This window comes from Anarrhichthys ocellatus, unplaced genomic scaffold (assembly GCF_004355925.1).
Source record: "Anarrhichthys ocellatus isolate YVR2014 unplaced genomic scaffold, GSC_Weel_1.0 scaffold52, whole genome shotgun sequence".
NCBI lineage: Eukaryota > Metazoa > Chordata > Actinopteri > Perciformes > Anarhichadidae > Anarrhichthys > Anarrhichthys ocellatus.
In genome coordinates this window covers 1540310-1552985 of record NW_022280082.1, presented here as the reverse complement: position 1 = coordinate 1552985, position 12676 = coordinate 1540310, and the positions used below count along the sequence as shown (strand labels likewise).

General features: G+C 42.8%; 1 protein-coding gene across 5 annotated transcripts in view; it reads left to right on the top strand.

The window, feature by feature from the left end:
- Positions 1 to 12676, top strand: part of ylpm1 (YLP motif containing 1) — a 29784-nt gene that overhangs the window by 1484 nt on the left and 15624 nt on the right. For 3 of the 5 annotated variants that reach the window (XM_031870253.1, XM_031870250.1, XM_031870249.1), the window contains exons 2-18: positions 91 to 306; positions 1966 to 2154; positions 2408 to 2919; positions 3667 to 6276; positions 7252 to 7375; positions 7514 to 7649; positions 7747 to 7836; positions 7941 to 8121; positions 8232 to 8255; positions 8368 to 8558; positions 8738 to 8892; positions 8988 to 9050; positions 9208 to 9327; positions 9445 to 9621; positions 9716 to 9799; positions 9906 to 9989; positions 10079 to 10153. In XM_031870253.1, coding sequence (XP_031726113.1) covers positions 91 to 306; positions 1966 to 2154; positions 2408 to 2919; positions 3667 to 6276; positions 7252 to 7375; positions 7514 to 7649; positions 7747 to 7836; positions 7941 to 8121; positions 8232 to 8255; positions 8368 to 8558; positions 8738 to 8892; positions 8988 to 9050; positions 9208 to 9327; positions 9445 to 9621; positions 9716 to 9799; positions 9906 to 9989; positions 10079 to 10153 — 5031 coding nt within the window. The remainder of the gene's footprint in view (positions 1 to 90; positions 307 to 1965; positions 2155 to 2407; positions 2920 to 3666; positions 6277 to 7251; positions 7376 to 7513; positions 7650 to 7746; positions 7837 to 7940; positions 8122 to 8231; positions 8256 to 8367; positions 8559 to 8737; positions 8893 to 8987; positions 9051 to 9207; positions 9328 to 9444; positions 9622 to 9715; positions 9800 to 9905; positions 9990 to 10078; positions 10154 to 12676) is intronic. The other 2 variants (XM_031870251.1, XM_031870252.1) reach the window with 2 other exon arrangements.

Below are 12676 nucleotides of genomic sequence, written 5' to 3'. Positions count from 1 at the left end.
GAGATTCCCCAAACACTTGCATCGTGCAAGTGAGAACACGGTTTCTCGTGTGCTTCGTCTGACAGATGTCCTTGTTCTTGTTTCACACAGGAGCAACAGCAACGGTGGTACAAACAACATCTTCAAAACCTACAAAAGTTGAAGCAAGAGAAAGCCAAACAGAACAAGAATGAGGGTGACGGTCCTTTGCCGCCACCACCCAAAGCGGTTCCTCCTCTTCCATCAGAACCACAAAAAGGCGCACCTCCTCCGCCCCCTCCAAAAGAGGAGCCCCCAGCACCACCTCCACCACCTGACGAGGCAGGGGTAAGCACTACTATGTTACAGAGGTGTGGACACACAGTGTTTCCACTGGTAACGTCCCTTGTTCCCTCTTTCTCTTTTCCCCTCTCTCTCTTGATGGGTGCACTAAAGAAAAGGTCTAGAAGTGCAGTCTGGGAGTATTTTACTCAACCAACTGTATTTCTGTTCCGAATATCGGTTATCGATCTCCTGAATGAAAGTATTAGTCCCCCTCTATCAAATGAATCAGCGTTGCTTGTAAGTTTACCAGACCTGTGTCGTCCGCTCCTCATCTCTGCTTGAGGCTAGCAGCCCGAGGCTACCTTAGCCGCTACTCGCGTAACACACCCAGATTTCCCAACTGTTGGTGGTCAAATTGTATTGTGGGTAATGTAGGTGCCAGGTTTTGACAAGGGTGAAGACAGAAGGTGTGAGGAGCTGCTATTCTGTTAGCACTTTTAAATCCAACTTAAAAAGTATTTTAAAAGCTGCACAACACTGCACACACTGACCTCAATTCTTGTGGTCTTTTCTGACTTGATTTTATTGACAAACACCAATTTTTGATGTGCTATTTGTGTGTAGTGTTGTATTTGGTGTCTTGTATGTTCTTTATGGTATATCTTTGTATTATGTCTTTTCCTTTTACTGTGTTATTGTCTTGTCCTTGTTGACCTGCCAAGGGACTGCAGATGCAAATTAGCTTAAAAGCTACAATCTGGTACAGTGCATCGAATGGTGACATTCATGTTTAAACTGTACATGTTCCCTTTTAAATAAATAAATAATGTGTACACAAAGGCTGTGATGCAGGCTTGTGACAAATATTCTGCATTGGGCTGTGATTCTTGTGTTGAGCGATTGTAATTTTGTTGGCATTTTAAAATGAATCAGTCTTGTTAACTGTTTAAACGCAATGTCAACAACAACCGGTCAACATTGTCGTGTGATTAGTTCGGCTATTTAGTTGTGGAATAGGGCTGAATTGTTTCCGTCAAACTGTTGTGACAAAATATCCATTACTCTCAACATATTCTATTATATCTATTCTTTAATGTCCATGTAAAACTGAAAAGTTTTTTCATCTTTGTCAACTTCAACTTTTTTTCAACTTTATTGATTTATCGGATTCATCATGGATGTATCTCTACTGGTACTGAGTGATGAAGGAACGTCAACAAAAGCACTAGATCTATTCCTGTGCTTTTGAACCATTCAGGATGCCTAGATTGGGGAAAAACTATTTTACAGTAACCTAATCCCAGGATTTAATTTTTTTGTGTGCAATGAATTAATTGACATTACGTTAATCATTTTTACTTTTTTTAAATGTAATATTTATGTTTTTTTGGTATTTGTTTGTTTTTGTAGGTACTGTATTCAACCGCCTTTAAGACTGTACCAAATCCAGTTGTACTATGTACCAGACATAGAAGATTATTGCTGCATCCAAACATAGTTTATATTGTGTGCATGAATATAAAGTGTGAAAATTTAGGAGCGTCTCCTAAATATACGGTCATTAATGTGTGAAATTCATAGTACTCAAGCACATTCATTGTAATTGTCCTACATGCACAGTGTAATTTACAGTAGTGCAACCTGCCACCAGTTATGTCAAAAATAATCTTTAAAGAAATGAGTTTTTAAAGAAATGGCTTGCTCCAATCTTTATGTTTAAAGCCTGAGGTCCCACAAAACCCAGAGGAGGCTGCCCGCCTACAGCAGTTACAGGCTGCAGCAGCGCAGTGGCAAAAGGTGCAGCAACAGAGAGCGGGCTTACAATACCAGGCTCTCATGCAACAACACGAAAAGCTTCAGCAGATCCTGGAAAAATACCAACAGCTGATTCCACAACCTGCAAACCTTCAGGTAGGTAAATGGTAGTTGCTTTGACAGCTACTTTTTGTTCCTAAGATGATCGGTATATAAAATCAAAAGTGAAAAGCATAGTATGTTTAGTGGAACCAAAAGGGGACATTAGAGTGAGTTTTAGCTGCAACTACTCTGATCTATAACCCCAGCAGCAGCTTGGAGGCCAATATGTTTTCATGTCTTAGTGATTTCTTTGTTCTGCATGTACCTGTATAATAATTAACTAAAACCAAATGTCCTTTTTTTGCAGTCAATGTCTGCTGAAATGCAGCTGAGGCACTATGAAATGCAACTGCAGCAGTTCACCCCTCTATTCCAAGACTGGGATCACTCTTTCGTCCTGTGGTATGAGCAGTTCAAGACTTATCCCCACAAAGACCAATTGCAGGACTATGAGCGCCAATGGAAGCAGTGGCAGGAGCAGATGAACGCCACCAATGCCCATCTTCATGAAAGGGTGGCCACTCTCACTGCCATGGTGCCATTCGCCTCAAGCCAGTTCAGTAGTGGTATGATGGGACAATTTGGCCAGTACCCTGGACAAGACATGCAAATGCAGCAGCCAGCTAAGCCGGCTATGCAGCATTCCCCACTTGGTGTTGGACCCAACGCTCAAGGTCCACGGCCCGCTGGCTTTGGGACACATTCAGAATCACCTGCTGGACCCTCTGTGAGAGGAGCGGTCCCTTCTAGCATAGGAGTCAGACCCCCAGGTCCCCCCACCATTCAGCCACCAAGCATCAACAGCGTCAGAGGTCCACGGTCAGTAGGGTGTTTTTGTATGGCTGTGATTAGGGTTTCATTTAAAGTTACTACAAGGAACTTTTGAGTAGTTATACTTATTCTTTATGTCTTGTCATTGGGTACAATACCCCACGGAATTAGACAAAACGATTTACAGGTTACGTAGGTTCACCAGAAACTCCTTAAACTCAGACTCCAGCAGAGCCGCCTTCGACCAGCAGTTGAAGCTCCGGCAGGAGGTGGGGAGCTTTGAAACCCAGCAGCAGCGGTGGCTCCACCTCCAGCCAGGAGCAGAGCATTTCCTCGCTGCTTTGCCATTCCCCGCTGGCAGCCCACACCAACACCACACTGCTGAAGGCCCAGGCCGTATCGCTAGGCCTGCTGGAGGGAAGGGGGGCACGGGACAAGCAGAACCTAGACTGCACAGGGCAGACTGTCAGACCCTGCTGTAGTAAAATGGGAGGTTTCCTAAAGGGTATCTGGTACTCGGAAACACTACAGCCTTTGTCCACATGGACTGCCAAAATGAACAATAAATGAAAGTTCCTTGTAGTAGCTTAATGAAATTAAAAGAAAATTTCAAATGGAAAATGTTTCATAAAATTGGCATTTTAATTTAGGTTGGTTATTAAAGTACCTCGTGTTTACAATTAATATATATTGTTTTATATTGATAGCCTGTCACTGGGATGCTAATAGAAATCTTTCTTATTAATAATGTTATTAATAATAATGTTTTTGGGTTTTTTTTTACAATTTCTCTAGTCCTGTTGGTCCCAGCGGAAGCAACCCTAGATTTGACCAGCCACAGCAAAGTTTTGATGGTCCTCCAAGATTTGAAAAGCCACAGCAAGGTTTTGATGGTCCTCCAAGATTTAACCAACCACAACAGCGCTTTGACGCTCCCCCAAGGTTCAATCAACCACAGCAGCGCTTTGATGGTCCCCCCAGATTTGACCAACCACGGCAGCGCTTTGATGGTCCCCCCAGATTTGACCAGCCACGGCAGCGCTTTGATGGTCCCCCCAGATTTGACCAGCCACGGCATCGCTTTGATGGCCCCCCCAGATTTGACCAACCACGGCATCGCTTTGATGGTCCCCCCAGATTTGACCAATCACGGCAGCGTTTTGATGGTCCCCCCAGATTTGACCAACCTCGATTTGGACAGCAGCCTAGGTTTGAGCAGGCCCCAAGGCTCCCTGGCCCCCCAACTCTTTTTGAACGCCCACCTGTACCTCAGCAGAAACAACAACAACAAGGTTCCCAACCTAATGCCCAACCAGCTACTAAACAACCTGCCAGTATGGATTCCAAGACTTCTGGAAAGTCAGCTGGACCGCCTCAGTCCGAAAAAGAAAAAGTTGAATCAAAACCAGCTGATAATGCCAATGCTGAGGATTTGACAGATGACAACTTGCTTGGAACAGAGGGCTTTTTTGTCCAAAATGACCCCATTCCTCAAAAAACAAAACCAAAACATCTGGAATTAGATGACAATAATGCTTCTAACAATGACAAAAAACTCAAACCTGGAAACAGCATCCCTTCTGTAACTACTCCTTCTAGTAGTGCACAAAATCCTCTCAAACCAGATGGACCAATGACAAACAACAAACCCCCACTGGTTCCTAAGCCCCCTGGAATCCAAAAGGAGCCGCAAGCATCTGGCCATATGCAGTCAAGACCAGATCCTCCAAGGCTTCCCCCAGGGAGGGGACGTGGTCAGCCCCCAGTATCTGTTCAAGTGCATGGACGAGGACGTGGGCAGAGGGGCCCTGGAGAGTTCAGGGGACCGAACACTGTACCACTTGGGGAGGGTATGGGAGAAATGTCTTATAACTACATGCCACCTGAAGAGAATGTGGAGGTACCTGAAGAGCAGGAAGAATATCGGTGGCAAGATTCTTCATACGAGCAGTGTGACGGTGAGGAATTAGAGGAACCCCCTGAAGAAATGTGGATGCCAGGCGGACATCACTTCTCAACAGAGGAAGAGTATTATGAAGAGCCATTAGGAGGACCCCCCATGGGTAGAGGAGGACCCCCCATGGGTAGAGGGGGACCCCCCATGGGTAGAGGGGGACCGCCTATGGGTAGAGGGGGACCGCCTATGGGTAGAGGGGGACCGCCAATGGGTAGAGGGGGACCGCCTATGGGTAGAGGGGGACCGCCTATGGGTAGAGGGGGACCGCCTATGGGAAGAGGGCGGCCGCCTATGGGAAGAGGGGGGCCGCCTATGGGAAGAGGGGGGCCAATGGACAGGCACTGGGAAGAACCTGAGTCAGCAGAGTACTCAGAGGAAGGGGATCCTTACTGGGGAGAAATGAGACCTCCAATGAGAGGCATGAGACCCCCGTTTCCCCCTGGCCGGGGTCGTCCCCCACGCGGTCATCCTGGTTTTATGCACCAAGGACGAGGACACCCCCCTCATCCAGCACATGGGCCAATGGATCATGAACAATTAGGCCATGGAATGGACATTGATGATAACGAAATGGATCCAATGCACCATGGGCTTGATCCTCATAGCCATACGATGCATTCTGATGTAGGAAGAGGCAGGCGTGGGCCACCACTACCTCACGAAACGATGGATCCTATGGAGGAGCCATCGTACAATGAAGGGAATGAGTTAGGGTGGCAACCGCCACATGGCAGAGGCCCTCCTATGCCTCCACATGAGATGATTGATTCGGGAGGAATGAGGAGGAGACCTATGGGTCGAGGGATGGCAAGAGGCATGTGGCGGCCAGGTCCAACACATGAGGAATATGAAGAGAGACATAATGAGGGTTTTGTTGAGGATTATGGTCATGGGGAACATGGTCATCACTGGCGGCCACCACAGGACTATCGTCCTGATGACAGTGGGCATGACGCCAAATACTATGAGTCTGAATGGGACGGAGACCGTGCTCCTCCTGAGAGGGACTATCCCCCTCGCATGCCACCATCACAGCCTTACAGAGATGGCCATTGGCCAGAGGAAAGAGGTAAGCCATATCCTCATGGTGAACATGATCGGGGAAGAGGAGAACTTAGAATTCGGGAATATGGGGCTGAGCCACCGTACCGGCAGGAAGAACCATCGTACCCACCACCCACAGCACCTTCAGAGTGGGATAGGCCTTCAAGACTTCCTCCACCACCAGAGAGAGGGTATCCCGCTGACTATGAGGTTCGCAGAGGTCGCTATGAAGAGCCTCCTTTGGATATACGTCCACCTTTATCTCCTGCTTCAGCTGTCACAAACTTGCCAGAGAGCTCAGTTGATCCGGCATCCCAAGGAGCAGGTGGGGCGAATGTACTTGCGCTCTCCCAACGTCAGCATGAGATCATCTTGAAAGCTGCTCAGGAGCTTAAACTTATAAGGTAATTAACCCTTGATTAATGCATCATTATTTTAGGTTCACACATTCTGACTTATCCATAGTGGAATCTAGCCATGCAGTGTTGTAAGTAATTGCTCAGGTGTGGAAATATCCACCCATAGAAATAGAGAAGTAGAACTGACATTCCTATTTAAATTAACGTAGCAGGATGGTAAGAGCTGCGTCCATTTTTATGTATACCGTTGCCATTGCGTCTGTTGTAGCAGGCTTAATTCCATATAAACGAAATCAATTTATGGCAAGTGGTGGACTCATTGAGTCAAGGTTTTACAGAAACAACTGTGGACCAGTAACCGTATGAAGTGTAGAGAGCCAGAGTAAATGAGTCAAATTGAACAACTTGCTGCTTCATCTACATACTCTTGTCACAGCGTAGAAGAGCACAGATGAGTGACAACTTTGTTCAACTCATTATCTGTAACCAGTGTAGCATTATAGCATGGTGGAATTAAAACGCTTTATAGCTAAATAGCTGGCTAGCTTGCTAATTCCGCCATGCTTTAATGCTACACTGGTGACAGAAAATTAGCTGACTGATGGCCAGTGGTCTCCCCGGGGCCGCGTCCACAGTCTTCCTGGTTAGCTGCAACAACACCATGCGTTGCCGGGATGTGTATTGTCAACATAACAATGAACAACAATTGATATTTTAACGGAAACCAGTTAATTTTCCGCTTTACTCCTATTACATTTCTATGTATCCACCGCTGAGATTTCTGCCACCACACAAAAACGGTGGAGGTGAATGGAATATTATTTGTGGTGCTCAAATCATTCAAAAATTGTTATTATGCTTGGCCGGCCTGCCTTTGCACACCGTGATTGAAGCAGAAGGCTGTTTTATTTTAGTTGCAGCTTTGCCATTTTGCTAGCATATTACCTACTTTACTTTATGGTCAAATGGATTTTGGGGAACTTTTATGTGAACTCCACTTCTGTTATTTTGGGTCTACAGAGAGTTGCAGGAGGGGAAGACACCGGGTACCGAACCTCCGCCTGTACCAACTGACATCCTGTCTGAGCTCCCAGCTGGTCTTCTTGGTTTGGAGATCCCACCAGACGTCAGGAACGTTCTGAAGGTAATATTTATGAACACTATTTAAGCCCAATTAATGAGAGTGCATTGCACAACAATATTGCTGGTTATGTTAGAGGACACTAGGGAGACTTTTACAAATTTCATTTTTTCATACATTTTCACAAATCTTCATCCTTAGGGCATGACTGCAGCCGCACAGACGGCTTTGACCAACCCTGTGTCTTGGGATACAAAGCCTGCTGCCACAGATTACCAGCAATCTCTTCCCAAACCTTCAATGATTCCAAAAACTGTGGATTACGGGCATGGGCATGGTATGTGCAGTAAGATAAACATATTTGATCATTTTAAACAGATAAAACATGGTACGTTGCAGGACCTTGTTGGTGACATTAAAAATCAATGTTTCAGAGCCCGGAGCCACTGTTGAGCGGATGTCTTATGGTGAGAGAATTGTGTTGAGGCCTGACCCAATACCATCAGACAGGGGCTATGAAAAAGGTGAGTCTCAGAATTGTAAAGCTTAGCTTTCTCTACTCAAACAGAACTTGCTTTTTCACAATTTTCTAACTATTGTTCATTTGTGAACTATTTCATTGTCCTAGAACCTCTTGGTCCCAGAGAACCTTACAGCAGAGACCCATATTTCGAAAGACGATCAGACCCGTATATGGACCGCCGGGAGTACAGCCGAGAGAGGGAATCATACAGAGAAAAGCTGCCACCTGAATATGAAAGAGACAGATATGAGAGGGAGCGATATCTCCCACGAGATAGAGATGACAGGTATGATGTTTCCTCAGTAGCTCTGACCCCATTTTTTCCTAACTATAGGGAAGCACGCTGCTTCCGTACATATGTAATATTGTTTTCTATTTGTCTGTTTTTGGTTCAAGCACACAGTCCATGGTTGATGAAAGGTACAATATCACATTGTGTCAATACATTGTGATTAGTAGTCAGTGTGTGCCAGTTTGAATCAAAGAATTCTGACGACAAAGCAAATCTTGACAACGCTCCTCCTCTGTGTAGATCTCCACTGGCACCTCCTCCACGCTCGGCGTACAGGGACAGAGAGCGGGATCTTCGAGAGAGGGAGAGAAGTGACAGTCGTGATCGAGATGAACATTATGGGAGGCCTGGCTATGATAGACCTCCATACGAGCGCACCGGACTTGATCGCAGTGGGCCTGAGCGTTACGGCCATAGCTCCTCACCTTACGGTATGTTCAATCCCGCATCTGTTTACAAACGTGTACTCGCGTACTTCAGCTTTGTTTGGTAGAATTTCACTTCTCACTTAAATCACAAGTTAATTTCCCAATTACTTTAAGTAAATCTACAACGGGAAAGAAATAATGCCATTTAGAGAAATGTTTGAATTGCAATGAATATCATACAGTAGAAAGAAGAAGTTATCCAGAAGACCGAGGGCCTCCCACTGCACCACCCCTCCCACCTCCACCTCAGCCACCCCCACGAGTCGAGAGGAAGCCAGAAATCAAGAATATTGACGATATCCTCAAACCACCTGGCAGATCATCTCGTCCTGAAAGGGTGCTTATTACTGCTGCAATGTTTATTGATGTAACAATATCACTTTTTTTAGTTGTATAATATTTAGTGCTCATAAATGTGATGCATTTTAACAGATTGTCATCATAATGAGAGGGCTTCCAGGAAGTGGAAAAAGTCATGTTGCAAAGCTCATACGGGTGAGTGGTGTCCTACCAGCAAATCATCGTGTAATTATAATGTATACTCATAGAGCCTGTTTAGATGTCCTTTTTTGACTTGACAAATATCAGCTTTTGGAACAAATCAAATTGAAACATAAAAACTTTGCTTTTTAATTTTGTTGATGTTATTAAGGATAAGGAAGTCGATTGTGGCGGTGCACCTCCGAGAGTTCTTGTTTTGGATGATTATTTTATGACGGAGGTTGAAAAAGTAGAAAAAGATCCAGACACAGGGAGACGGGTCAAAAACAAGGTGAGTGCTAAAGTAGTGCTGTTGGAAATCAAATTTAGCAGTAACTGGCAGATGTATTACAATTATTATTGTGAACATTATAAATGATGTAATACAATACAAAAATCTGTGTCGCAGGTTCTTGAGTACGAGTATGAGCCAGAGATGGAAGATACCTACCGGAACAGCATGCTTAAAACATTTAAGAAAACTCTGGATGACGGCTTTTTCCCCTTCATCATTTTAGACACTATTAATGACAGGGTTAAACATTTTGATCAGTTCTGGAGTGCAGCCAAAACAAAAGGCTTTGAGGTGAGTTGTGTTTATGAATGTCTCAGAAAAAAAAAAAAGAAGTTTTTGTTCCTATCGGCCCTGTGCTAAAGAGGTTTGTTTTTCTTATTTCAAGGTGTATCTTGCTGAAATCACTGCAGACACTCAGACATGTACGAAGAGAAATGTCCATGGGCGCACTCTTAAGGATATATTGAAGGTCTGTAATATGTACCTTCTGTCTCAGATACATTTGTAATAAGAGGACTGTCCACTAAAGCTCATACATGTACAATACACTTCTTAATAGAGCATTCTGTCCACAGATGTCCAACAACTGGGAGACTTCGCCACGTCATATGGTGCGCTTGGATGTCCGGTCCCTGCTTCAAGACGCTGCTATAGAGGAGGTGAGGTCTTCAAGACTTGACGCTTCTTATAATATTATAGTCCTTTTTTCCAGTAACTGAGCTGAACTAACGTGTGCTTGTGTTATTAGGTTGAAATGGAAGACTTCAATCCTGATGACGAGCCCAAGGAGCTGAAGAGAGAGGAGGAAGAAGAGGGTGATCTGGTAGGACATGAAAAGCTTCAATTTATAGCCACATAGTTTCCACAATCATTTCCACTTATTTGTATTCCCATCTTCCACATAAGGCCTATCTAGTAATTAGATTTATTATGTAGGAAATTTCAGATTCACGAGGAAGACCAGAGCAGAACAGAGAAATTATAAAAAAATATATAAGGGAGAGAGATAGAGACAGTTAAAACACTGTAGGGAATCTGTCCTGAAATGAAACGATGGGTGCAATAGTCTATTAACAAAAGGAGCAGTTTCAAGGCCTCCTGGTTAGTTTTAGTTTAGTAGATTTCGTTGTTAAGAAGTTCAATTTTCATCTTCACTTCAAAAGGTTTTACAAAAAAGTTGGACGTTTAAAAATTCATATTCTTGTTAAAGTACCACCATCAAGCAAAGTGTTCCAAAACTTTATCCTCCATCATTGTGGATGACTCTGGACCATTCTGCCGAGTTTAGATTTCCATTCAAGGAAAGACAAAACTTTTTATTTTATTAAAAGACATGAATTTAATTTAAATCCAAAAATCCAGTTGAAAAAATAATAATGTGTTTATTAAATCATGTGCGAAACATACTCATGGGTAATACATTTCTAATTAATTTTGATTATGAAAAAAAAAAAATTCTAAATTCTGTGATTTTAAAGAAAACATGAATTATATTTAATCATATGCCAAATTAATTTTAATAAGATGAGGTAAATATTGCCTTCGACATAAAGGAAAATGTTTACAGACGCATTTATAATAAGATTGTTTTGGAGCTCAGATTTTAAAACATTTTTAAAGCAGATAATGTGATTATTTATCCAGCTCTAAAGATGTTGTACAACTACTCCGGTGAAATTTTAACAAACTTTAAAAAAAGTTTAAAAAATGGTGTTGATAAAATCAGAGTGATGGACTTTCTAATATCCACCAGGCTTCAGTGAAAGATTCGCTTCTTGTGTCGACATTTTGATGAAATCTTTAAAGTTGAAGAAACACATTTTGAAAGTTTCACAATTTAAATGTTTCCTACGGTACCACCTTCAGGGGGATTGTCTCCACATGGAGTACACAAAGCTTGGGACCAAAGTGGACAGCGTGGGAAAAGTTAATTAATTTGTGACCATTTAAGTGGTTTCATTAGGAAGATAAAAGGATCTGCAGAAACAATATGCAACTGGCCTCAATAGCACAGTTACCTAATAATCAAAGGTCTAAAAACAAATCTGCTTTACCTTGAAGCAGCTATTATCAATTCTATAATAATGTATCACATGTCGATGCAAAAAGATGTGGAGTCCCTTGTAGTGATCAACCAAATCTGCAGCTTTACTGTTTCTGTTCACTCTCACTGTTCTCATAACCCACTGTGTACTACCTGCTCAGCAGCAAACATCACACACAGTTGACGACTAGCTAGTGAACATGGTGGAGAATTTAGCATTCAAAGAGACAGAGTTTTCATTCAGGAGTTGGTGGAGACAAAGAAGCAGAATAAATATAAAAATCAAGAGATTCATCCCATTAAGGTTCAAGCAGTGCCGTGAAGCACCATCTGTTAGCACGGTAAAGCACTAGCATGATATCCACTGGTGAGAGATCACATACTCAAGCTCTGCACTGACTGTTTATGATATGCCTTATTATTTACAAACAAAAAAAACAGATTTCACAAGTTGGCCTTTACATGACTGTAGTTTGTGTAAACAAAATGTTTGTAAAAGTCCACTGTGAAGTTTGAGATAGAATTTGTTGTAGAACAAAGTGTAGGTATGGTCAATGAACACAACAAAGTCTGATGTTTTAGAGACGTGTTAGTTATTCTTTGATATATGATATAATGATACTGCAATTGCTACATCGTCATCATCATTGATTTAACTGTGCAAAACCTCTTTGTGGATGGTCCTTCATTTATTAAATTTACGGATGGAATTGGGTTTTGCACAAAATTTGAAATAGTGACAAAATGGGGGGGGTATATTAAAAAGTAAAGCTGCTGTAACACAGCAGTGAGCAGTGGACGCAACACACAAGGCAGAGGTCTGGTGGTCCGTTAACAAAAGTCAAGAAAAGTATAAATTATTTGTGATAATATAATGGCTTGTTTTAAATTGTATAAAAAGTTACAGACAGACTGATAACAAATAGTCCTGAAGCTTCACGTTAAGTGTCTGTATCTGTACTGAAGCTTTTGTCAAGCTTTCCTAAAACCCCGTCCCCCAGTGGACTTCTCCACACTTATACAAATGTGTAAATACAAAAGCAATGTTCTTGGTTTGCAGAAAGACGATATTTATATTGATGCTTTAGATGAGCAAAATCAAATCATATAAAATAGGGCTCATTTCAGTCACAACAAGAAAGTATAGGTTACATTTGAAAGCTTCACTGACATCTCCAGAACAACTTTATCCAGTGGCATAAACCACTTCACCTAATGGGGCTATCTGTGCCCTTTTGCACAAGGGGAGTCCCCAATATGTTTGGTTTCTCTAGGGATAGACAGTTTCCGCAAATATTCCCC